We start from the raw sequence: 27,291 nt of genomic DNA on the forward strand, positions 1-27,291 counted from the left end.
TTGTTCAATATAGATATGGGTATGATATTATCATATTAAAGGATTATTGCCCTATTTTTCTTTTATTTATTTAAATATTTATTATATGATATACTTGAGATACTTATTGAATACATACATCAATATATGACTTATGATGCTCCTAATGATTTTTAAAATATATATTTCTATCCTACATAATGTCTTTGGGTGTTGTATATAAGTAAGACTTCTTTTAAATTGCTCACATTTTCTTTTACAATAGAATATAAAACAAAAATATAGTATACCATGGATAGACTATCTTATGATTCCACAATTAATAATCAATCTTGTTTTTTACCATAAAATATTATGATATTATTCTGTTGTGGATTAGTGGTAGTCGATCATACCCCATAAAATGAAAAGTTGATTATTATTATTGTTTTTTATGAAATTATATATTAACAAGAAATAAGTATATTTTAAATATAAATTTGTGTAATACACTACACATGAAGAATATGTAACTTAAATTTAAAAAATTGGTGGTATGAATATGTCATATAGTAAAGAAAAAGATTAAAAATATGTTTTGTTAATTTATTTGTGTAAGGAGAAGTTTGGAAGCAAATAAAAGGAAATAAAGAATCCCTTTTCATTTCAATTTTCAATTTCAATTGCTTCTCTTCTCTTTCACTCAACACAACATCAACATCAACATCAAAGTTAGTTTCTTTTCCAGATTCATTACGCTATCAACTCTCAACACTCTTTCTTCATACTTTCATCTCACATTTTTATCAATCTTTTCATTTTTTGTTCATTTTTATTTATTTTCCCCTCAAATTTATTAACTTTTTCATTGTAGATTTTACATTTCATGGTGCCCATTAATTGTAACTTACCGGTCCTTGTAAAATTTGTGTATTTTCTTCTTAATATTTATTGTATTATGTTGAATTTTGATTGAATATGAATCTGGGTCTGATTTTGGAGTCGAAAACGTTAATTATAACCCCTTGCTATATAATGGTGGCATTTGATTGAATAAATGTCTGGGTTGTTTTCAAGTTTATACATTACATTGGGTTCTATTCAATCCAGTTAAACTTGTAAAACCTTAAAGTTGGTTTTTTTGGTCTTCTTAATAGAGAATCTGAGGTGGGTAGATTATGGATGATAGAAGGAAGAAGAACAAGAAAAAGAAGAACAAGCACAGTAAGAATAATGTGGAGAGTGGTGTAGCAACTGTTAAGGATCGAGATCTGATTAGTAATAGTGGTACTATTAAGGATGAGCTAGTAAGTTCAAATGTGGGTTTGAATGGTGTTGGAGAAACAGAAATTAGGGATCAGAATCTGGTAGGTAATGTTGAGGATGAGCCGAATCATCTCTCGGAGATAGCAGATGAACAAGGTACAATTAGAGTTGGGGAAACACCAGATAGGTATAATCTGAATCTGATGAAAGATGAGCATGTTCAACCAATGGAGTTTGTAGATGGGCAAAGTAGTACAAATACGGATTCAAATGGACATCTGCCAAATGGTAAAGAATGTGTAAGTTGTCCTTCGGCCAATGTTGATTTCCATGGAACAAAGCACTCAAACAAGCACATATTTAATAAGTGCTTATAGGAGAGATTATGACTCCTATAAACTGTTTTTAGCCTATTTCATAAGCTCATCTAATAAGCTTATTGAAATAAGCTAAAAAGAGCTTATAGGAAGGTCATACACTATTTTAAATAATAATGGTTCATGAAAGGAATATGTTTTAGCTTGCCATCGTTATCATTTTTCGTCGGAACATATAAACTTAGTTTAAACTTCATATTTTCTTAATTCAGTTTCTTAGTACTGTTTGTATATGTGTATGGCTTATTATACAATCTGTATATGGCCGAAAAGTTTCTTTTGGTATCTCACTGTTGAGATGGACAGTCTTGTGTTCATGAATTTGTGTTATTCATAAAATGTAATATTTTTATTTTTTGTATTTCCTAATGATAAAAAGTGATTTCACTTGACACTGTCCAAAACAAAACCTGCACTTTAAAAATTACACTCATTTTTGCGTTCCCAATTCTCAAATATTATACTCATCCGTTCATTTAAATCTTCTAAAATCCATTTTTAACTACAATAATTCTACATTCCTAACAAGCTTATTGAAAATTGGATCTCTGTTATCCCTTCCCTGTCTCTTTCATTCAAACCTACTGGCTATAAACTCTGTATGAGTTGAGTGTTTTTGGAGATACCTGTATTGCTAAACTAAATGAAACAAACTTCTTTGACAGGACACCTCACTAGAGGTGATTAGAAATTTGGGAAATGAAAATGGTGTGCTCAAACAGAATGTGGTAAGATGTCTTCAAAACTTTATTTTTCAGATATGCATGGTATATTTTGCAGTTTCAAATTCTTAATAGGTATAGCTTGTCTTTTCCATAGGCCATATCAGAAGAGACAATCAGAAAATCGAAAGAAGAAAATGATATGCACATTCATGAAGTGGTAATATTTTATCTGAGGAATATCCGTCCTTTTATTTAGCACTTATGTTTCAGTTTTTTATAACATGCATAGCATATCCCTCCACAGATCATATTAGAAGAGAAAAACAGGAAATTAAAAGAACAAAACGACACATTCATTCATACGGAGGTAATATTTTATCCAAGAAACCTCTGTCCTCGGTTTCATTGTCTTTCAATGTTTACATAATATCATGTAAACTTTACTACTCCGTAGGCCATATCAGAAGAGAGAATTAAGAATTTAAAAGAAGAAAATGATATGCATATTGAGAAAGAGGTAATGTTTCATCTGAGAAATATCTCTCTCCTTTGTCTTAGAACTTACTTTTCTATGTTCATATGACATGTAATCTCATCGTTCACAGGCCATATTAGAAGAGACAATCAGAAAATTGAGAGAAGAAAATGACACACATATGCGAAAAGAGGTGATATATTTTAAATTTTATCTCAGTGACATTTTTTTCAATGTTTATTTTGCAATTTTTTTAATACCTATTGTCTATCTCTCCATAGGATGCATCAGACGAGGCTATTAGAAAATTGAAAGAAGAACTTGAAATTCATATTCAGAAAGAGGTAATAGTTAATCTCTCTATTCTTTGTGTGAGCACTTATGTTTCAAAGTTTTTATGACATGCATAGCATTCTGTCCACAGATCATATCAGAAGAGAAAATCAGGAAATTAAAAGAACTAAACGACACATTCATTCATAAGGAGGTAATATTTTATACAAGAAACCTCTGTCCTCAGTTTCATTGTATTTTAATGTTCACATAATAACATGTAAAGTTTACTACTCCATAGGCCGTATCAGAAGAGAGAATAAAGAATTTAAAAGAAGAAAATGATATGCATATTGAGAAAGAGGTAATGGTTCATCTGACAAGTATCTCTCTCCTTTGTCTTGGAACTTACTTTTCTATGTTCATATGACATGTACATCTCATCGTTCACAGGCCAGATTGGAAGAGACAATCATAAAATTGAGAGAAGAAAATGACACACATATGCGAAAAGAGGTGGTTTATTTTAAACTTTATCTCAGTGACATTTTTTCAATGTTTATTTTTCAATTTTGCTTAATACATATTGTCTATCTCTCCATAGGATGCATCAGAAGAGACTATTAGAAAATTGAAAGAAGAACATGAAATGCATATTCAGAAAGAGGTAATATTTAATCTATCTATTCTTTGTGTGAGCACTTATGTTTCAAAGTTTTTATGACATTTGATGCCCATCATTACACAGGCCGTATCAGAAGATACGATCAGAAAATTAAAAAAAGAAAATGATATGTACAAGCAGAAAAAGGTAATGTATTTTAAATTTGTCATATATTTGTTTGGTCCTTATGAAATACTTTGTGTTTTGTATTTATTTTCTACTTTCTCAAAACCAGGCCATGTAAATATGTTTTTTCACCCCTGTTGTCCTTTGTAAGAGGAGAAAAACAGAATGCTAAAGAAGAGAGAAGATTAGAGAGAGAGAGTAACTGAAACTTAAGAATTTGTTATTAATCAAAACTGATCTTAACAAGAGAGAAACGTGCTACTTATATAGTAGCTGAAACTAAAGGCTTAAAGTGTCAGCTCACAGCTTTGGCATACACAAACAGTTACAACTAGTTAACTGAAATATTATAATACTCTAATATCCTTTTCGTAGATTTCTGTCTAACTTCCCAAGCTTACTGTCTATCCGAACTTAGCTACTGTGGGAACGAGGTCAATATTAGTTATGCCATATCAATTCTGTCATCCCTAATTCCCAGTAAGACAATTGGTTATGTCCTCATCATCTTTGGTTCTATCCCTGAATTGAATGGAGGTGATGGATGAGTTTGTGATGTTCAAGTCCTCTAGAATTCTCAGTCCTGGTTGACGCATGAATGGCTAGCCTAAGTGCGAATTGTAGCCTTTGATGGTTGGGTTGTCTGTATTTGATCCTTGCAAACCACAAGTTCCTCTTGGATCTGCATATTTTTCTTCTGTCTCAAGGTAAGGTGAGTGATGGCACAGAAAAATAAGGAGAATAGTGTGTTAATGGAATTTGGAAGATGCAACGGAAGATAGTGGGAGCTAAGGTATTCATGGTGTCAAGTTATTTTCTTCATCAGTTCATAGTGTTTTGGCTTCTTTAAACTTGTACTCCCAACATTTGCAACATATCTGTACCTGAACATTCTCCTTGCTTTGAAGGCTCAATCTCCACCACCCATGGCTAAATTTCGTTTGCAATTTGGAGTATCTGTGCTAAATCTGTAGAATGCAGTGGATGATTATCACTTGTGAAGATGATTTGGAGAGAAAGTGTTTTGCTTCTCTAAAGGGGATAAAGTTTTATAGCAAGTGTTCCTTTAAATGGGAAACGTCTCCACATAATATGCCATGTAATTATCTACATAATTCTTAGTCTGTCCACCTTGCTATATTCAATCACTGCTGTGTTAAACTTAAAGGTTATGCGGAGAATGGTCATTCTTGGATGGGAGTGTTATTAAAGAAGACTAGGGACCAGAACCAAACAAGCTGAACTTTGTAGGGACTAAAATATATTAAGCCTTTAAATTTTATGGGAGATGTGATATTTGTTCTTTCTTTTGATATTTGTCTTGCATCTTTCTATTTTACATATTGCATATCTTATAACAGGCTATGTCAGATGAGACAATACGAAAATTGAACAAAGCAAATGATGCACACATTCAGAAAGTGGTAATTTACTTTAAATTTCATCTAAGAGATTTATGTATTTCCTTGTGTGTTTATATCACAAATCTTACTAGCATGAACACATACGATGTTTCTTTCTACAGGCCATGTCAGAGGAGCGAGTTAGAAAATTAAATGAAGAAAATGATCAACATGTTCGGAAGCAGGTAATATTTTTAAGTTTTATCCGAGAAGTATTTCTGTAAGTGTTTATACTGTAGATCTTAACATGCAGTGTTGAATAAAATTCTAAAAATATGAGTGAAATTAAGCTTGATTCCCAATAATATCAATATAAATGCTTGATTTCTACCATTTGTTTCCCTTTTCATTTACAGGCTACCCTGGAAGAGAGCATCAATAACTTACGAGCTGAAACTGAATTGCAGACACAAAAACAGGTAATATAATTTGAATAACAGTTTTGATGAAGCATCAATAACTCATGTATTATTTGAATTATATATTATTTTTGCATATGGTTATATACTAACTTGTATGTTTTACTGTATTATCTGCAGAGTGATTTGGAAATGAGAATTGCACAACTACTGAGTGAGAATAATTCCTTACTTAAAAAAGAGGTCGGTGGGCTTGAAATAATTTCCTCTGAAAAGATTTACGACCATTCAGTTTGAGAAGTTATTTATCAAAATACTTAATATTTAGTAAATATGTCATATCATGCGCAGGCTAGTTTGGCGGAAACAAACAATCAGTTGCTGGATGAAAAAGCAGTTTTGAGCCAGAAACGGGTATGAATTGTGCAATGAACTTTGTTGTGTCCTACATTCATTGTTTATTTAACTTTTACTGACTTCCTCTCTCACAGTGTGCACTGTTTTGATTTTTATATTATTTCTTTTAAATGGATGAAATGTTGAATTCTAAAGTGAATGACCATTGTTCCACAGGAGAGTTTAGAGAGAAAAATACATCTTCTGGAGAGTGATTTGAATTCTTTAAATGAGAAACAGGTAATTACTTGTCTATTCTCTCATCTACCATTTCATTGAAAATTGAAAATATGATTTGATTAAATATTCTCCTTAGAGGAAAAAGGACTACATGGCTTGATTGATATGAGATGTAAAGATTTGCCTTTGATTTGTTTGTTTGTATTTCTTTAATTTTTTTTCTTGTAAAATTCAAAGCAACAATTTTTCTTCTAGTTTCCTAGTTGTGTGAGGCTAAGAATCAGTAGATAGCGCTACATGCTTGCTCTATTTCGTGTAAATTTTGTCATATCTCGTATTTTATGTACAGAACTCGACTAAAGAGATTATTTCAAACCTGAATGGAGATGTCAGTCTGCTAAAAGGACAGGTATGTAGCTCATGCATATATATGAATATTTTATGTTGAAGAATATAGAAAAGTATTAGAGATTATTATTTTTAGTATCATTATACATAATTTCCTTCTAGTCATTTGCAGGAGTGGTAAACTTGTACTCATATGAAACATTATCTTGTAGTAGTATTCTGTTTTATATCAGTTTACTATAAAAATATAGAAACATAGATTGTCGTTACAAGTAAGCCTTATGATATGTTAACACACTGTTCCATGTTGAATTTAAAGACTTCAATCTAGTGCATACTTGAACTTTAGAATATTCTGCAGTTCCTTATACAATTAAACTACTTCCTCAACTTTTCTTGTGTAGATATTCTGGCGAACATATGATACAATTCCAATTGTATTTTACTTGCTTTACTGAATACTAATCCATTATTTTATTGGTAGAATGATTATTTCATATTGATTATGCCAAACAGTTAAGTTTGCAATCTCTGATTCCTTTCTGACATGAATGATGCTCCATTAATTAAAAAAATCTCTTCTTTTACTCCCATATGTTATAAACACCGGCTTGATGAATTATGCTCACATACTGTTATTTGGTCATGTCCCTTTCATAACAAACCTGTGTTAATTCTGATATGGAAATTAAAAACAAAGTTTGGCAGGTGGCAGAGTTGGAAGAGTCCAGGAATAATCTTTTGCTAGAAAACCAACAGTTGAGGGAAAATGAATCAGGTCTTCAGTCAACAATCCAGAATCTTGAGAACATTCGGGATTCCTTCTCACAGGATGCATCTGCAAAGGTTGCTTTTGTTATTCTCTTTGGTTAAAATATACTAGACCGAACTCATTCTTATGAAAGTAAGATACAGTTAGGTTTACAAAAACGTTCTGTATTCAATTTTTGTTTTTGTTAATAATTACAAATGTACCACCTTTTTTTATTATGTCTACTGTTTTCAAGGATTTGTATAGGAAACAATGAAAACAATTTTCAGTGTTTTCTCTACAAATCTGTGAAAACACAAAACAAAATGAAAACAAGGTGACATACTTGTAATTGTTAATCAAACTTGAAATGAAAGTAGGAAATGTTTTCTTAAACGAAATAGACCCTAAAAAGGGTCTGTTTGGTTTCAGAAAGCATTTCATATTTTCATTTTCTGAAAACCATTTCCACTTTCACTTTTCAAAATTTTGAAAATATGTTTGTTTTGAGATGTGCTATTTTTATTTTCAATGTTCTCCGTCTCTTCTGAAGACCAAATCAACCATTACTCTTATCCTTTTTATAACAAAACTGCCAAGATTTTCCTTAGTCAAAATCACAACAATTTGTCACCTTTTGATTAATGCTTGGTATTAAACTCCTATTCCTAAGATCTAATGTCAGTGTCTTGCTAACATATGTAGAAGTGTAATCTGTAAAGTTGGTCTCCCACTCTCATTTCTACTCAGACAAATGAATATCTATAACCATGGAAATATTTGAATATAACACCAAAATCTACTCCCTGTTCTTAGTAAAATCAAAACCGCACGCCATTAGTGATGCTTTATCTGTTAATGCTTCCACCTTTTTTATGGGTTTTTTCCTTTATCTGCAAATTCTTTAATTCTTTTAATTTTTACTTAATTTATTTAATCCTTTATCTAATAGAATTTCCAGTCTCCATTTTTTCACCCCCTGTTGTCCTTTTCTTAGATTTCTGTCTAACTTCTGAAGCTAGTTGTCTATCCGAACTTAGCTACTGTGGGAACGAGGTCAATATTAGTTATGTCATATCAATTCTGTCATCCCTAATTCCCATATTCCCAGTAAGACAATTGGTTATGTCCTCATCATCTTTGGTTCTATCCCTGAATTGAATTGAGGTGATGGATGAGTTTGTGATGTTCAAGTCCTCGAGAATTCTCACTCTTGGTTGACGCATGAATGTCTAGCCTAAGTGAGAATGGTAGCCGTTGTTGGTTGGGTTGTCTGTGTTTGATCCTTGCAAACCACAACTTCCTCTTGGATCTGCATATTTTTCTTCTTCTGTCTCAAGGTAAGGTGAGTGGTGGCACAGAAGAATGAGGAGAACAGTGCGTTAATGGAATTTAAAAGAAGCAACGGAAGATAGTGGAAGCTAATGTACTCATGGTGTCAAGTTATTGTCTTCATAGTGTTTTGGCTTCTCTAAACTTGTACTCCCAACATTGGCAACATAACTGTACCTGAACACTCTCCTTGCTTTGAAGGCTCAATCTCCACCACCCATGGCTAAATTTCGTTTGCAATTTGGAGTATCTGTGCTAAATCTGTAGAATGCAGTGGATGATAATTACATGTGAAGATAATTTGGAGAGAAAGTGTACTGCTTCTCTAAAAGGGATAAAGTTTTATAGCAAGTGTTCCTTTAAATGGGAAACGTCTCCACATGTAATTATCTACATAATTCTTAGTCTGTTAACCTTGCTATATTCAATCACTGCTGTGTTAAACTTAAAGGTTATGCGGAGAATGGTCATTCTTGGATGGGAGTGTTATTAAAGAAGACTAGGGACCAGAACCAAACAAGCTGAACTTTGTCGGGACTAAAATATATTAAGCCTTTAAATTTTTTTGGGAGATGTGATATTTGTTCTTTCTTTTTATATTTGTCTTGCATCTTTCTCTTTTACATATTGCATATCTTATAACAGGCTATGTCAGATGAGACAATACGAAAATTGAACAAAGCAAATGATGCATACATTCAGAAAGTGGTAATTTACTTTAAATTTCATCTGAGATATTTATGTATTTACTTGTGTGTTTATATCACAAATCTTACTAGCATGAACACATATGATGTATCTTTCTACAGGCCATGTCAGAGGAGACAATTAGAAAATTAAATGAAGAAAATGATCAACATGTTCGGAAGCAGGTAATATATTTTAAGTTTTATCCGAGAAGTATTTCTGTAAGTGTTTATACTGTAGCTCTCAACATGCAGTGTTGAATAAAATTCTAGAAATATGAGTGAAATTAAGCTTGATTCCCAATAATATCAACATAAATGCTTGATTTCTACCATTTGTTTCCCTTTTCATTTACAGGCTACCCTGGAAGAGAGCATCAATAACTTACGAGCTGAAACTGAATTGCAGACGCAAAAACAGGTAATATAATTTGAATAACAGTTTTGATGAAGCATCAGTAACATTTATTATTTGAATTATATATTATTTTTGCATATGGTTATATACTAACTTGTATGTTTTACTGTATTATCTGCAGACTGATTTGGAAATGAGAATTGCACAATTACTAAGTGAGAATAGTTCCTTACTAAAAAAAGAGGTCGGTGGGCTTGAAATAATTTCCTCTGAAAAGATTTACGACTGTTCAGTTTGAGAAGTTATTTATCAAAATACTTAATATTTAGTAAATATATCATATCATGCGCAGGCTAGTTTGGCGGAAACAAACAATCATTTGCTGGATGAAAAAGCAGTTTTGAGCCAGAAAGGGGTATGAATTGGGCAATGAACTTTGTTGTTTCCTACATTCATTGTTTATTTAACTTTTACTGACTTCCTCTCTCTCACAGTGTGCACTGTTTTGATTTTTATTTTATTTCTTTTAAATGGATGAAATGTTGAATTCTAAAGTGAATGTACATTGTTCCACAGGAGGGTTTAGAGAGAAAAATACATCTTCTGGAGAGTGATTTGAATTCTTTGAATGAGAAACAGGTAATTACTTGTCTATTCTCTCATCTGTCATTTCACTTTAAGCGGCATACGCCTATTTTTTGAAGAGCATTCCTATTTTGGAAGGCTCTTTATTTAAAAAGCCCTGTTCAAATCTGAAGGTGCAGTATATCTTGTAATTTTTGCCCCCACCTAGTAGGATAAAGACTTGGTTGTTGTTGTTGTAGTAGTAATAGTTCAATTTGCCCCCACCTAGTAGCATTTGTTGTTGATTTTTTTTTAGGAAAGGATGACGATGAATAGTTATGTTGGACTTTTTAAAAAAATGCTATTCTAATATGTTTAGTCTCAAACCTATTGTTGTGGACTGCAGTTTAGTAATACACATTACTATTTCTAGTTACATTTGTGTTTTGTGGCATACATCTTTCTAAAATTAATGATAGAGCATGAGACATGAGATGTGTTATAAACCTGTCCAACATGTAAATATGTGACTTCAAGTAGAGGAAGAAGAAACCTATACTGTACCTTTTTAAGTTGCCTTGCCACTCACCATTATTTTGCTTCATGGAGTGTAGGATTGTGCTTCTGAAAATGAGGATTTGAAATCTCAAATTGAATCAGCCGTTGTGTTAGTGGAGAAATTGATGACAGAAAATGCCGAACTTGTTGAGAAGGTATTGTACAAGGTTCTTTATGGTTTTGTAAAAGAAATAAAGAATATGATTAACTGATGATGGCTTACTAAAATATTTCATACTTGTATACTATTATATTTGGATTGTTAGGGTAAGATTATGTACGTAGTTTTATGCACCCTTAATTTATTTTTCTCCTCAGGTCAACGAGTTAATTATTGAGCTGGAGCAAAAACGATGGCATGCAGAAGTTGGACATTCTGGTGTCACTGGGTCCGATGGGATGACTGGATTTGCTAAACAAGCTGCTGTTGTTACTGCTGTACCTGAATCTACTGAGATAATTTCATTGGAAGAGGGTTCATTGAAGGACTTTACCAATGCTGAGCGTGATGTGGGTCTAGTTCCAAACTCATCATCGGTATCTGATGATGCTGGAGAAATTGTGCAAATTCCATTGGATGACAACGAAATAGTACGAGATCAAGAATTGCAGGATGTTGCCAATGATGTTGAAAATGGTGATGTTGTTCCACTGGCAGATGCTCCCCTTATTGGTGCTCCGTTTCGTCTCGTGTCATTTGTTGCCAAGTATGTCAGTGGTGCTGACTTGGTTAACCAAACCTCTTCAAACTCCGGTCGTTGACTCTCTAACACTGGTGAAGTGGACAGTTATCAGGATTTTTTAACCTCACTCTAGGCAGAAAATACTAATTGGTTGCCGCCCATTTTAATGTTTCTATGTCAATTCTTTGAACATTTGGAAGTATAGAGTTTTATATTGTGTATTCTTACTTCACATTGTTTTCACAGTTGGGAATGATTACCTTGAGAGGATAGCATCATGAATAAGAGTGCAATACTAGTTGACTAGGTTGTGCATGGTTTGTGATGAAATCATTCATTTTGGTGACTAATGTTGATGATGTACAATAAGTATTATACTATTGTGATCATTTGGCTTGTTTATTGAAATCTTGATATATTTATGTATTGAATTCATGGCTCCATGCTCTTCAGTTTTTCTTCAATATTTTGATATCTCATAAGCTCAAGATCAAACACTTCACCACTCCTTTGCTCCCTAACAACAGAATGCACCTACTTTGGAAGATCAAACACTTCATTGAGCAGGATGACATCACGATGACACCAAAACTGTATACATCAGACTTTAATCTCTTGATATTTTTTATTGAAAAATGTTTAACAATTATTCAAGATCAAATATAAAATTATATCAAAAAGTAACACTAGATAGATTGTGCTCACTTTCATCATAGGAAAGGTGCTAGGTAGGTAAATTTGACTATTAATCTTGGGATGAGTTGGATATAAATCAGTAGTTCACTGGATGTGACTTGTTTTGGTATATATTTAGTTATGTATAAAGTAATGATATTTCTTTGGTGGAAGTACCATTAATTTTCTATTTTTCTTATATATACACAATAATAATAATATTGAGAAGATTTTATTTAAAACAGTTATGCATTATATGTGTTTAAATATTGTCTCAGTCAACGTTTAGGGTCATGTTAACTTCAATTTTAGGGTTGGAGTTCAGGTGTAAAAAATGACTTCGACAAATATTTAAGATTGGGTGATAAAATAAACTTTACCTAGTCCAACCTGTCCCATACAAATCACTACTTATTGTTACTTAATGTCTTGAATGCATGTGTGTACATCACCCGGATTTCTTTTGACGTAGAGGCCATGCAAATACCTCACTGAAAAAAATTTATATATTGACAATGTAAAAGTTTTATACTTTATCAGTGTATTATTTATATTTAATTATCATCGACTTTTCAAAAAACATGAACGGAAAAGTTGTGTGATTATAGAATCATTATGTGAAGTTTCTTTTTACAGTAGAGTTCATTTGTCCGTGTGGGTTGATATATGATATGACTGGTTCTGATAAGCTAGTGACATCATGATTCAAAATTTGCATAACACTACCATAACTTCTCTTAATAGAATATCGACCCATCTACTCTTACCATCATCGGATCCTATGATTGTTGGGCACAACATCCCACACAATATAACAAATGTATAGTCAATACTTTCATAAACTGAAACTTCCAAAAGAATAAAGTTTTCAATATACACTTCTTTTGAGTTAAAAGGGAAAATAACAGTCAAACATATCTTATCTACCCTCTGCTCCACAAGTCGGTGTGGATGTTGGAATTATTTTACCAAACCACTCAGATTTTGGATTTTCCTATATAAGATAATTAAATAGAATTAGAAAAGATGAATGAAAATATAGTTAGTAGCATAGAGTTTTTTAACTTTTAAGGGACAATTATTAATATTATATGTTTTTATGAGAATCTGAATGTCACACAATAGGAAAATTCATAAAAGAAATACCCACCGTTAACTGAAACTCAAATCCCATCACAAATTTTCCTAACTTTATTTGTGGCACCTTTTCAACATGAAATAGTTGTGCTAACGTTGAGTAAAGGCTAAACCTAAACTAGCCAAACATACCAAATTATTTAACTTAGTGTAAAATCAACCCTTAGATCACGGAAGTTTTCTGACATTGAAGTATAGTTAAAGAGATTGTTTTACACTTTAGTCTTAAAGTAAAAATCACTACAAAATTGTAAACCCAACTTCAACAATAGACTAGTGTTCATTGCCAAAGGGGAAATAAAACTCAACCATGGATTTTGCAGAAAACATCACATTCCATCTGACTCATATATACATACAGTAGTACATTTGCCTTCTGACAAATTCATACATATGCATGCACGGAAGTAACTCATTTCTAAAAACCCACATCACATACAAACGAAGTTAAGTTGAACACATTTCATGTAATGTTTTCATGCATTGTATGTAGATGTAATATCAAAGTTAAATTCCATTAAATTCTCTGCAGATTACATAAAATGTATAAAATGCATCTTCTTTTCTCCACCTTGGGACATAGAAGTTGACATATCAAGTATCCCATCCTTCAAAAAAATTAAGAAATAACAATTTAGAACATAAATAGCATGTCACAAGCATAGTTACCGGATTCGGTCATTAACCCTGCGAATCACTACCAAATGGTCATTCCGGTACCAATTTCACATTACGGAAAGTCTTGTAATAATATTGTGAAAATGGACTACTGACTCTTACCGATAATAACAATGGTCACAAATGAGCAAAGGGGAGGCTCTTTATATGCTATAAGAGACCAAAAGGCTCAGGCAGGTGCTCAAATCCGTTACCAAATATTGAATCTTGATCACATTTATCATCAGCACTATGGAGCCAATCTGTGTTCTTCAAATCTTCTTTAAGCAATAGTGCATCATAACGAGAACTCTCATAGATGTCCACCACTTCACTCAGTTTTGCAGAGTTATGTTGTCTTTCATCTAGTACCTCTCTTCCATTTATCATCATATTCTGGTTAACATTGTTTCCCACATCGAAGGTAGCAACTCTGTTGTTTCTGCTTACCAGTCTTGCATTCATGTTAATAGATGCTGGAGCACTTGAAACTCGATGGGACTGGCTCTTCGGATTTGGAGTGGCGGAAGATCGAATACTCTGAGGAAACAGTGTGGTGTTTGATAGTGCACGAAGATTTCCTGAGCTGTTCCTTATATCCTGTTAAAATGATATACAACTAGTTAAGAAATCAAAGATAGAAAAGTTTATACTAGATAAGTGATTTATAGAAATCACATAATGTGAATGTGCGTACTTAATTGATTTACACAGATTTTCAGTGCAAACTTCCCATGTTATGATTCTTAAACACACCAGTTAGCACAACCCTGAAATAAATACTAAGCATAACAAGAAATATGGCAAGCCTAACAGCATGAGTTTGCTCCAAAGTATTTGATGAAAATATCATAAAGGATCATCATGAAAGCAATAATGGCAAGCAAGGATTGGAGTCATGAAGGTAATGATCTTCATAGAAAGTAGGATGTTGGTGTTATGAAGTTTTGACCTAACCAATAAAATTTGATTGTGAATCCTGAAGAAGTGAAAAAGAAGAGCATACATACCATGTGCTTAATAGCCATATCCAAGGATTTCTTAGAGATAGTTCTCCCAAATCCTCCATTGTTGTCTGTGCCAGTTGTTGTTGTTGTTGTTGAGGACTTCACAGATCTCCTTGCCCCAACCTCAGGGGCATGTGAGAGTTTTCTAGGCTCATGAAGATCAGAATGATGGGCATTGGAATTGGCATATCCACGGGTTTTTGGTGCAGGAGGTTCTGTAAATCTTCCCCTGTTGACAATAGGAGACGAATGTCGCCTTGAGATGTTACTGGCCGAGGATGGTTGAGTTTCAGAATTGGTCTTTGAAGTGGCAGCAGCAGCGGGGCGGGACCTGCCAGCGGAGAGAGGCCTATTGGGTAAAGTAGTTCTGAGGTTAGGCGGTGTGTGTTGGGGAAAATGAGGTGGTACAATTGGGGGAGGAGTGGAACGGGGTCGCGGAGTTGGTGAGCTTGGGCGTGAATTGAATGGAAGACGTGCTGGTGAAGTTGATGAAATTTGAGATGGTGATGGAGAAGGCGTTGAATGTCGCCGAGTTGGAGTAGAAGGACGGGAGAGTGAGCGAGCAGAAGGGGTGGCAGGCCTGGAGGTAGGGGTGGCGGGCCTGGAGGTAGGAGTGGCGGGCCTGGAGGTAGGAGTGGCGGGCCTGGAGGGTTGGGAGGGTGCAGGCCTGGGAGTAGGGGTGGGCCTGGAGGCAGGGGAGCGGGGCTTGGAGGGAGTGGAGGGTCGTGATTGGGAGCGGGGTTTGGAGGGGGAAGAGGGTCTAATGTAAGAAGAGACAGAGGAGGAGCTAGTGTTGAGGATTGAATGTGAGTGTGAATGTGAATGTGAATGTGAATGTGAATGTGAGTGTGAGTGGCGAGTGAGTGATCTAGAGTGAATGATGTGATCTGATTGAGAGAGTGAAAGCTGAAAAGAAAGAGAAATACCTTAGAATGAAGAATGAAGAATGGATATCGAAATGAGTGAAATGACAACATACCTTAGAAGTAGAAGATGGGAAAAGAGGGGTTCCAGGGGGAGTGAGAAGCCTGAATAAGAAAGAATGAATGATGAATATGGAATATGGAATATGGAAATGAATGAAGGAAGAGTATTATTACCAGTCATAATCATGCTTTCCTCCATTAGTAATGGATGATGATGATGATGATGATGGAAGCACGTGAGAGAAGAGATGAAGATGGTTATCGTCGGAATGGACTCCGACTCCATGAACTCCGACTCCATGAACTCCGACTCCATGAACTCCGACTCCTTCTACTTCATCATCAACAACATTCCTTCTACTTCTACTCTTACTATTATTACTCATCATCATCATTCTCCTCCTCACTATTCAGATTCGATCTGCAATTCTCCTTCTCTCTCTCTCACTGCAACTCTCATTCTCTCTCTCTCTCTCTAAGAAAGAGGCACATGGGTGGGTAGTTTATTACAAATCAATATGACCCATCCTCACATGTCCTTTCTTTCTTCCTTCCTTCCTTCCTCTTCCTCTATTATTAATAATACATCTTAAACTCTTAATAATTGACACGTCTCATATTATATCATCACCCACGTTATCAAATATCTATTTCCCCACTATTCCACCTCATCCTACATTATACTACTTTTCTCCCAACCCGATGAAGAGACAATAGAAAAGTGAGAGAGAAGTTGAAAGAATTCAATCCGCAAGAACTCATAGCAGCTCTGGGAAATTTGCAATATAGAAAAGTGAGAGAGAAGTTGAAAGAATTCAACCCGCAAGAACTCATAGCAACTATGAGAAATTTGCGACGGTGTCTTCTTTCACTATTGGATCATCAGGCTAAAATTTGGACAGCAGGTTTACAACTTCTAGTACTTCATTTTGAACAATTGGATCGGTATAAAGTTATCCTAGGTGGTAGAAACCAAGCTATAATAGTGACTGTTTTTTTATTTTATTTTTTCTGCAACTTTGTGTTATCATTTTCAAGCTTGTTGCTTTATTGTTCGTATTGTTGAGAACATTTTGTGCTATATTTTGGAAACACAATTGTATTCATATATTGATCATAGTGAAGCTTGATTGACCGACTTGTGTTTGTGGTTTTTACTTCTCACATTGAGAATGTTTTCCACATTAAAATTTTTGGTGTCCCTTGTGTGTTCTTAGTTATTTTATTATTTGGTATTGCTCCTCATAGATTCTAGCAAGTTGGAAAAATTATTAACCGTTGCATATACTAGAATTTTCATTGTTATTGTATTGAATTTCCCATCGGTTTCTATCCCAATTTGTAAGTTAGCACACTGTTAGTATAAAGATTTATACAAAATCAATATATTATTCACTATTCATTTGTATTACTTGTAATTAAACGTCAATAATAATTAAATATGAATGATGATGATGCAGTAAGAATGTAAACTATACTTATCTTTCTTTATTTAACACCCCTTCATTCACTTAAGTTGTTAGAAAAGATAATGACTCATAAGTGAGAAATTGTATATTAGGAAAAGCATATAGCATAAATGTCATGTATATCAATATAACCATTATATTTTGAAAAGATAATAGTTTTGAGTATAGTTAATTGGTTGAGAAGGTTGCCAATGAAAGTGACTTGTCCCAATGTCCTTAACCTTCCTTACTACTAAAAGACAGACAAAGTAAGATGAAGATGGATAGAATAAATAATTGGTTGCTTTGTTGCAATGGAATATCATTTGTAGGTGAATTTCAAGAGATGTTAGGTTGCAACTATACCTTCAGCTTTAAGCAGCAACCTAATAATATTCATTCATGTTCTTTAATCAAAGTGGTAGTAGATATGATATGATATGATATGAATGATTAGGAGAATGGTAGTTATAGACTTCTTCCTGTTTTATTAATTTGTGAATTTGTTGTGTTAGAAAGTGTTTATAATTAATGCATGTACTTGATGACATGCCTCTTTTGCCTTTTTCCAACAATGAGTTATGAGTATGATCCCTTAAGAACAAGAATTGATCTAAAAAGAGAAATTGGAAGCATTACAAGATGCATACTATGCTAGTGGATTCGCATAGTCAAGTTTCTTAACATCATTCGATTCCATTTAGTGAAACAATAAAATTGCATGGAGGATCTCTGATATGATTCACTATCTCATCATATCATATCAGTGTAGAAGAACTTGAATTGATTAGCCTTATGAAGGTGGATTAAGATATAACTTTTGTAAATTGGATGATTATTTTAACCATGTTGATTATTCTAACCATATTTGATTGCTAAGTAAGGTTGGGACTTATTGTACTAATTCTAACTTACAATCAAATTTGATTATTACCATAATAAATTATACTTTATTATCTCAAAATTTGTGTTGTTCTTATATATATATATAGAGGAGGGCATTACTTAAAAGTTGCATATATATGATAGACAGCAAAAACGATTTGTCCTTTGAGTGTGGTTGGTGGATAGTGTGTAAACACAAAATATTCTCTCTCACTAACCAAATATTACCTATTACTTATTACTTATTACTTATTTGCTATCAAGACGTGCACTACTTATTATTTATACTATATGCTCTTTATTTTTCTATTTTTGCCTATTATTTCATCCCTAAATATATGCTTTTATATATATATATATATATATATATATATATATATATATATATATATATATATATATATATATATATATATATATATATATATATATATATATATATATATATATATATATATATATATATATATATATATATATATATATATATATATATATATATATATATATATATATATATATACATGTCGAAAGTGACTTTGAAAAGAAAGAATAAAGGAAATATTATGCCAACTTTTGACATTATATGAGCTGTTCAAATTGTGCAGCTTTTGTTAATAATGGAGTCAACACCTATGGGCTATTTGGTAGAGAAGTTGGTAGCTTATACTTTTAATTAACTAAAGTAAAAAGTGATTGAGAAATAAGTAAGACATTACGCAGGCTTTTTATATGTGTTTGTGGTATGTTTATATAATCATAATAGAATTAAAGTGGTGTTTGGTGAATACTTCAACTATAACCTTGAATGGGTTTCATTGTTAACATTATCATATCATATGATATCATGATATAGACACAATCATAATTTAACTATAACAACTTCCTCACGGATTCTCTTCATTTGACTTTTCATTTTCATTCCAACCCTTCCATTTTTCAGTTTCATTCTATGACCTTTTTCATTTCAATCATCTCAATTCTCAAGTAAGAATCTCTTTCTTTTTTATGTCTTCCTAACTAATTTATTCAACTCATTCAACACTTAGATATCTGATAAACATAAGCTTTTATGTATGTTTTTGTATGAAAAACAAAACATAAGTTTTGATGTTATGTTTTTTTGTATGAAAAACATAACATAAACTTATGTTTTTTCATGAAGTCTTGGAAAAACATATAGTTTTGTGTTTGAGTTATCTGAGGGAGTTAAGGCTTACAAGCTTTGAAAGCTTTGAACTTCTTCTAAGTTTAATAAACCCCAGTTATTCTATCAGGCTTGCTTTCATATGGTTCAGCTGGTTATTTCTGTTTCTTTATTTACATTTACTGATGTTAGCATTTCAAGAGATTTGAGACCAATAATGTATTCATTTCACTGTTATGGTTATGGCATTTCTTTCAATTTATCCATTTGTTTTTTCTTACAGAATACTGTAATGCCGGGTCTGAGAATCCATGGATATGCCTTGGCTGTTTTGTTCTGTTTTATCATTTTGGTAGCAGCCTCACAAAGAATACACCCTTCTGAAGGTAATTAAATTTGTGTAAGCCTTCAAAAATTGAACTTTCTCTTTCTCTTTGTTCTTTCTAGCCTGTGATTTGCCTTCTGTAATGCATAAAACATTTTCCGGAATGAAGAGAGGAGAGGTGTGATTAATATTTCTGTCCAAGATTGAAAATAGTAAGTGTAAGGGATTTGTTATCTTGAAAAGCTTAGAGAAAGTGTGGTACAATAATATGATTTATCTTATGAAATGTTTAACATATACTTGGTCTATAATTTCTTCTTCATTTGTAGGAAATGCACTAATTGAAATCAAGAAAAGTTTGATTGATCCCAAGGGAAACCTGAGGAACTGGAATAAGGGTGATCCGTGTGTATCAAACTGGACTGGAGTTTGGTGTTTTGATAAGGTTGGTGATGATGGGTACTTCCATGTCCAGGAACTGTATGTCTTCTCTTCTTTATCTTTCTACTTTTCTATTCATAAAAGTTATCATTCCAAGCATGTCTAAATTCTAATTATTTTTCTATTATCTCGATTTTTATTGAAGCTACTTCATGACTTTGAATCTCTCCGGAAGTCTAGCACCTCAGCTTGGTCAGCTATCTCATCTTGAGATTCTGTGAGTTTTGTCATTTGGTATAATTGTTCTCTGAAGATGAAAAAAAGCATCATAAGAGTTTATTATAATACCTTAATCATTTTATGGTTCAGGAATTTCATGTGGAATAATCTGACAGGCACCATACCAAAGGAGATTGGAAATCTTACATCATTGACACTCTTGTAAGAATGATTTTTAGAATTGATCCTCATGGATTTTTATTTAAGAATGTCATGTGACATTGTCTGAGAATTTGTTTTAAAAGAGGATCTTATTTGCCTAAGTATGTATGTGGAATTAAGTTTGGACTTATGCGTTATATAAATAAACATAATGTATCTCTTTGTATAAGTTTGAAGTAAAATAATTGGCTTGATGTATCATTGGCTATGCAGGCTCCTGAATGGCAATAACTTATCTGGTACTTTACCAGATGAGCTTAGCAACCTGTCGAATTTGAGTAGACTACAAGTTGATGAAAACCAATTGTCGGGTCCTATTCCGGAGTCATTTGCAAACTTGATCAATGTTATACACCTGTGAGTGTGTATCTCAAAGCCAAATGCATAATCAACTCAGGTTGGAGCTGGATTCCTTAAGCATGCTGACAAATGTTCTGTTTATTTGTAATTTTGCAGCCACATAAACAACAACTCTTTCAGTGGTCAAATTCCACCTAACCTTTCAAAGCTACCCAATCTAATGCACTTGTAAGTATTTAAGCCTTATTTTTGTCGCATTTCCTTCATCGATTAAAACTTATGTTGCATTCTAAGGTCTCTCCAGATTAAAACTTGTTTATAAGTTTTGACAGTGGCCGTTGTTGACTTGTTGGAATGAATTTACAGGCTTGGGGACAACAATAACTTATCAGGCTATCTTCCACCAGAGTTCTCTACGCTAAAGAATTTGCGCATACTGTATGTTCTTCTTCCACATCGTGCCATTACCTCACAAATCAAAGTGTATACAACAGCTTTTATGCAATCATACTAAAAACTTAACATGCATACCACATATATTTTTACCACATATATTTTTACCACATGCTAGCATTCTGATATGCTTTCATATATATTTACCTTGGACAGAAAAGGATTTTTAGATACATTCTTATCCTTTTGATTTTCATATTCACTTGTTTCCCTTGCAGCCAACTTGATAACAATAATTTCAGCGGGACTGGAATTCCTTCTACCTATGCAAACTTATCTATGCTAGTAAAACTGTAAGTACTGTTAGTCATCAATTATGAGCTCAAGGATGATTTGGAAGCACAGAACCTCACCACTAAGATTTGAAATTGAATTATGAAAAGGACATTAATGACTACTACTTGTTTTGTTTTTTTGAGCTAATGTTTCCTCTTTGACTTAACAGAAGTCTAAGAAACTGTGGTTTGCAAGGAGCTATTCCAGATTTCAATTCAATACCAGAACTTAGCTATTTGTATGTTTTAGTATATTGTGCCTAATGACAGTGAAATGTTTTTAACTTCTGGTTTTGTTAGCCACTGATCTGTAATTGTTTCATGTTTTAGAGATCTTAGCCGGAATCTTTTTATCGGACACATACCATCAAATAAACTTTCAGACAACATGACGACTATGTATGTAAATAACCAACTTCGTTTATATACCATGTTCTTGGTTCATTATGTACTTCATAATATCTATCTTCATTAATGGTTGCCATGACTATTCTGAGTTTAATATGGTAATCTTCTTGCTATTGCAGTGATCTGTCCAATAATTATCTCAATGGATCTATTCCTCAAAGCTTCTCATATCTTCCTCATCTTCAAAAATTGTGAGAAAATACTCATAATTATGTATTGTTTATATGATCATTACATTACAATATCTTGGAATATCTTAAATATAAACCTATTATGAGATGCAAGTAGCCATCTAAACTCTAGTGAACCTTTTACACTCTTTGCAATGACAGGTCACTTGAGAACAATAACTTGTCAGGGTTCATCCATGCTAGCATATGGCAGAACATTACCTTCAGTATGAATTCTAAACTTTTAATGTAAGTTCTGACTTTTGAGTTCAAATCACTATTTCTGTCTCAAAACTAGCCAATTTTGAGTATGCTGTTTCCAAAGTGAATTCAATATGTTCTGTCTTAACTCTTACCTATGCAGCGACCTCCGTAACAACTCACTCTTAGACGTATCGGGAAGTCTGAACCCGCCAGCAAATGTCACCTTGAGGTATTCTCATTTTAAATGTTCAGTAATATGTACTATGCAACCACCTCATATGATTCTCTATTGTTCAATTCATATCTGTAATGTAGCATAAATTTCTATTTCAGTTTTATTTCATGCATGCTTATGTTTTGCATTCTTCAATTACATTCCTTATTACATTCTTTCTTATTCATGGTTATAGTGGACAATATTTGCGCAATTATGTTTTTCCCTAGTTTTTATAAATTGTTCACCATTTCCTTTGTTTTTACCATGAAGGCTTTCCGGAAATCCTATTTGCAAGAATTCTAACATGCAAAACATTGGTGAATATTGTGAACTGGAAGAACATGTTTCCAAAGAGCAAGCAAATTCAACGCTTGTCTGTCCAGTTCAAGCTTGTCCAATGGATAATTTCTATGAATATGCTCCCTCTTCTCCGGTTCCTTGCTTTTGCGCAGCGCCTCTAAGAATTGGATATAGGCTGAAAAGTCCAAGTTTTTCTTACTTCCCTCCATATAGAACTTATTTTCAATCTTATATAACTCAGTCCTTGAACATAGCCTTCTATCAATTATCAATATATACTCATGCATGGGAAGAGGGACCCCGTATCAATATGTATTTAAAAATCTTTCCTAAGTACAATGATTCACACTCTAGTGTGTTCAATGAGAGTGAAGTCCGTCGCATTGAAGGCATATTTACATCATGGAAGTTTCCTCGCACCGATTTTTTTGGACCGTACGAACTCCTCAACTTCACTCTTCTGGGACCTTATGAACATCGTAAGTTCCTTAATCTCCACATTTGTTTTATTTTATCTGATATAGTGAGTAACTAGTGGTAATGGAATGTATTTCCTTTGTCGAAGTTCTTCCATGTAACTTTTTCACATGTTATTACAGTAATTAATGATTCAGAGAGGAGTAAAGTTAGCAAAGGTGTATTAGTTGCTGTTATACTCGCAGCTGTTGCTTTTGTTTTAGCAATATGTGCAATAATTCTTCTCCTGATTTCTAGAAGACGTATCAAATACTTCCACAAGCTTCCCAACAAATGTATGTATAAGCATTCATTCTAAGGCTTTGTGTTGATAAAGTGAATTTGGATCAGCTTGGAAGAAGGATATTTAAATGCTTATTTCATTTTTTGCAGCATCTAGCATATCTATCAAGATAGATGGTCTGAAAGCATTTACTTTTAAAGAATTAGCTCATGCTACTAACAAATTCAACAGTACAAATAAAGTTGGCCGAGGAGGTTATGGAATTGTTTATAAAGGCATTTTATCTGATGAAACATTTGTGGCCGTAAAGCGAGCAGAAGAAGATTCCTTACAAGGCCAAAAAGAGTTCTTGACAGAGATTGAGCTTTTATCAAGGTTACATCATCGAAATCTTGTCTCCTTGATTGGATACTGCAATGAAGCAGGAGAACAGGTATATGACATATAGCCACACTTTTGTTATCTATGAATGATAAAATAATTTGTCTTGGTGAATCTACATAATGATTAAACATTGCCACAACTTAATGTAAACGTTCATCCAAGTGTCAATTAGTTTAGACATTTAATCTTAGTTTAGACATATGTTTTCCCATGATAGCTTGACAACAATTTCATTCTCATAAACTCTTTCTGCTGTTTCAGATGCTGGTTTATGAATTCATGCCCAATGGCACCCTCAGGGACTGGATTTCCGGTACTAAATTGTTGCACTATTTTGTATTAAAGTTAGCAATGCTTTCTTCTATGCCAATATAAAAAAGATATCTACAAGACTACAACTTCATTTTGTTTGTGCATATTAACCTCTTTTCATGTATTCTGCTCTCAAGATTAAAGTTTTGGCCTTTAGTTTTGAAAATATTGTATATGCTCATTCAAATTTTAATGTTTTTGGGTCTAGAGTCTGTTTTGACACAAATGGTGAGATTTTTTTTATATGGCTGATATGGATTGTATGATGTAGCAGATAAAAGTGAAAAGAAGGAAAGCTTAAGTTTTGGTATGAGGCTGCAAATTGCAAAGGGTGCAGCCAAAGGCATACTATATCTACATACAGAGGCCAACCCTCCTATATTCCACCGTGATATTAAAGCCAGTAACATACTTTTGGATTCCAATTTTATTGCTAAAGTGGCTGATTTTGGACTGTCACGGCTTGCACCATACCTAGATGATGAAGGAGATTTTCCAAAACATGTGTCTACAGTTGTGAAAGGAACACCAGTAAGTTTCTTTGGGAATGATTTCAAATCTAATATTGTTTTTGAACTATATATTGAGAACTTTCTGGTTAGATTTGCAACTAATACCTTTTATGCAAATTAGAAATTTAATTATGAGAATTTTGTTTACTCCGAGTTAGGGCTAGTAATGAGTTAAGTTGAGTTGAGTTTTTCTAAACCGAGGTTTTGGTTCAATGAAATTGTGCTTAGCTCAATCTGAATTTAATAAGAAGATGAGTTCATTCTGATGGCTCAACCTCAATAAGCTTAGGAGCATCTTAAGCTGAACTCGATATGAGCTCAGGAGCGGCTCGAGCTCACTAAGCCAGTTCATAATAGCTATAAAAAACGTGAATATTAACTTGTAAAAATGTGTGCTTGATGGGTGGGAAGTAGTTCTAAAGAGTTGATACTTCTACTTTGTAATAACCATAAAACAATTTACTTTATAATTTGGTGACAGGGTTACCTGGATCCGGAATACTTGTTGACTCATAAGTTGACAGACAAATGTGATGTATATAGCCTTGGAATTGTGTATCTAGAGCTTTTGACAGGCATGCAACCAATATCACATGGAAAAAACATTGTTCGTGAGGTATTTATTTAGTTATGGAAAGCATTCATTTTACCATTTTTTATACCTATAAGTCACCACCATCTATATTGTAATGGTATCATGCAGGTTAATGTGGCTCGTGAATCAGGCATGATATATTCCATAACAGACAAAAAAATGGGTTTCTATCCATCTGAATGTTTGGACAAGTTTTTATCTCTAGCCCTTAGTTGCTGCCAAGACAATCCAGAGTTGAGACCATCAATGCTAGATGTTGTGAGGGAACTAGAAGATATTATTGCAATGTTGCCAGAAACTTATTATACTTGTATTTTCTCAGACATAACAACAGATAATTCTGGTAAAGTAGCACCTTCATCTTCATCATTGGCTTCAGCATCATCTAATGTGACTAGGGAGGACCAACAACAATACATGTCTTCATATGTGTTAGGAAGTGATCTTGTTAGTGGTGTTGTTCCCACCATTGTTCCTCGCTGATGCCCAAGATTTTAAATTGTGGTTGTTGTCGTGATTGAAAGTATTTAAAAAATACTATATTGAGGAAAACAAATATGAAAAAGTGGCCTATATATATGGTCACAAAAGTGGTCACTATGATTGATATGGTTGTGTAAAGTACACAAAAAAAAGGTAAAATTAGTGTTCTAATTGTAATTAAAAACAGTAATTTAGAACCTTGATGATGCCATACTAGTAGTCTAGTCTCCCTGACATTTTGATATGCTGTGTGGGTTTTCTACTATTCACACAACCATGTACTTATGCACTGAGTGTCACTTTTATGTACTTTTTAGGATTTTGATAATATTAAGGTAGGAAGTTTGTTAGCAACGTAGGTGGGTAGTTTTTGTAATTTTTGTAAGTATACTCATGTAAACAAAAAATACAATTGAAAGAAAAATAGTTTTATTTCACAGAATATTTTATTTTTTAAGAATCAGCATGTTTGTATAAAATTAATACATGCATTGTGTTTATGAGTGCCTATAAACACATCATCTTCAGGTGTACACCAAATGCATGCAATTGTTAACTTCTTCAACGTTTAATTCCTTGATAATATAATAGCACCATCTCACTTTATATAAATTAAATTAAATGTTTAATTCGTTTCTTCTCTATACTGAACGTTTAATGATAACATATGACAAACAATAGGATTCATATTTAATTCCTTGAACCTCTTTCATGCTATTATTAACACATACAAACCAATTATATTTTATATGAATGCATGCAATTGGTGTTATCTGTAACGTAAACAAATGGGGCTATTAAAAACAACATATTGCCTCAAATATAAAAAAGAATGAATACACATTATTTTTCAAAGGTTTTGTAAAAAACTAGAGCAAGAAATGCTTCAATCATACCAACCCAAAAACATTCAGTTATTGTAAATTACTATTTTGACAAATTATCACTTTATCTCCTGTGTCATCTTCCAAATATAACAATGTATAATTTTTCTGAATATATGATTCTTTTGTTTTGCAGTACTTGCCATTTTCTGAATCTTCCAACAGTTCTTAATTTGATTGAATTGAGTATTTCCTAGAGTATTAGTTCATAGTTTGTTTTGTAATTTTATCTTACTTATATTTATTTTAATTCTTATATTGTCTTAATTAATAGTGGTATATTGCAATATTTCTTTACTTGGGAGCTACAGTAAGGTATGCTCCATCGAAATAATAATATATTATATGTGACTTATTTTATGTCTGAAAAAAGAAGTAATAATTACTAATTAAAAAAGGTGTAACATGTTTCTAAAAAAATATATTTGTGTGGAAAAAAAAGCAACTCCTTATATGGTAGAAAATATTTTACTTAAAAATGTATTGAACCAACTTCTATAAATAAATTTTAGAAACAATATTAATGTCATTTCTTTCAAACGTGGCATTACCTAGAGTTTAGTTTTGATTCTGATATATATAATTCGCTAATACATTACAATACATGTAAGTATTGTATATTTCTTATATAAATTTTAAATTT

General features: G+C 32.9%; 3 protein-coding genes across 5 annotated transcripts; 2 read left to right on the forward strand and 1 right to left on the reverse strand.

Annotated features, from left to right (window-relative positions):
• Positions 606-11,874, forward strand: LOC109325184 (putative leucine-rich repeat-containing protein DDB_G0290503). The gene is made up of 23 exons (XM_019557382.1): positions 606-752; positions 1,116-1,523; positions 2,267-2,329; positions 2,421-2,483; positions 2,571-2,633; positions 2,721-2,783; positions 2,872-2,934; positions 3,023-3,085; positions 3,166-3,228; positions 3,316-3,378; positions 3,468-3,530; positions 3,619-3,681; positions 3,763-3,825; positions 5,166-5,228; positions 5,330-5,392; positions 5,564-5,626; positions 5,747-5,809; positions 5,918-5,980; positions 6,140-6,202; positions 6,492-6,551; positions 7,199-7,336; positions 10,796-10,894; positions 11,058-11,874. The coding sequence occupies exons 2-23, from the start codon at positions 1,137-1,139 to the stop codon at positions 11,499-11,501; spliced, it is 2,199 nt and encodes a 732-aa protein (XP_019412927.1). The 5' UTR covers positions 606-752; positions 1,116-1,136; the 3' UTR covers positions 11,502-11,874.
• Positions 13,533-16,372, reverse strand: LOC109325187 (DNA-directed RNA polymerase II subunit RPB1-like). Its single transcript, XM_019557384.1, has 4 exons — positions 15,999-16,372; positions 15,878-15,926; positions 14,902-15,804; positions 13,533-14,491 (listed from the first exon to the last, which is right to left on the reverse strand). The coding sequence occupies exons 1-4, from the start codon at positions 16,217-16,219 to the stop codon at positions 14,063-14,065; spliced, it is 1,602 nt and encodes a 533-aa protein (XP_019412929.1). The 5' UTR covers positions 16,220-16,372; the 3' UTR covers positions 13,533-14,062.
• On the forward strand, positions 19,258-26,198 carry LOC109325183 (probable LRR receptor-like serine/threonine-protein kinase At1g06840). 3 transcript variants are annotated; one of them, XM_019557379.1, is made up of 21 exons: positions 19,258-19,690; positions 19,959-20,109; positions 20,216-20,287; positions 20,380-20,451; positions 20,665-20,808; positions 20,908-20,979; positions 21,118-21,189; positions 21,423-21,497; positions 21,650-21,718; positions 21,810-21,878; positions 22,007-22,078; positions 22,220-22,306; positions 22,422-22,490; positions 22,749-23,257; positions 23,378-23,530; positions 23,628-23,911; positions 24,124-24,175; positions 24,446-24,705; positions 25,168-25,302; positions 25,390-25,761; positions 25,982-26,198. In XM_019557379.1, exons 1-21 carry the CDS (start codon positions 19,447-19,449, stop codon positions 25,982-25,984), a joined length of 3,036 nt encoding a protein of 1,011 aa, XP_019412924.1. In that variant the 5' UTR covers positions 19,258-19,446; the 3' UTR covers positions 25,985-26,198. The 3 variants fall into 3 exon arrangements, with proteins under 3 accessions (XP_019412924.1, XP_019412925.1, XP_019412926.1); XM_019557380.1 differs by having other exon boundaries at positions 19,259-19,690; positions 25,390-25,777; positions 26,046-26,198; XM_019557381.1 differs by having other exon boundaries at positions 19,259-19,690; positions 24,449-24,705; positions 25,390-25,777; positions 26,046-26,198.

The sequence above is a fragment of the Lupinus angustifolius genome, chromosome LG13 (genome assembly GCF_001865875.1).
Source record: "Lupinus angustifolius cultivar Tanjil chromosome LG13, LupAngTanjil_v1.0, whole genome shotgun sequence".
Taxonomy (NCBI): Eukaryota; Viridiplantae; Streptophyta; class Magnoliopsida; order Fabales; family Fabaceae; genus Lupinus; species Lupinus angustifolius.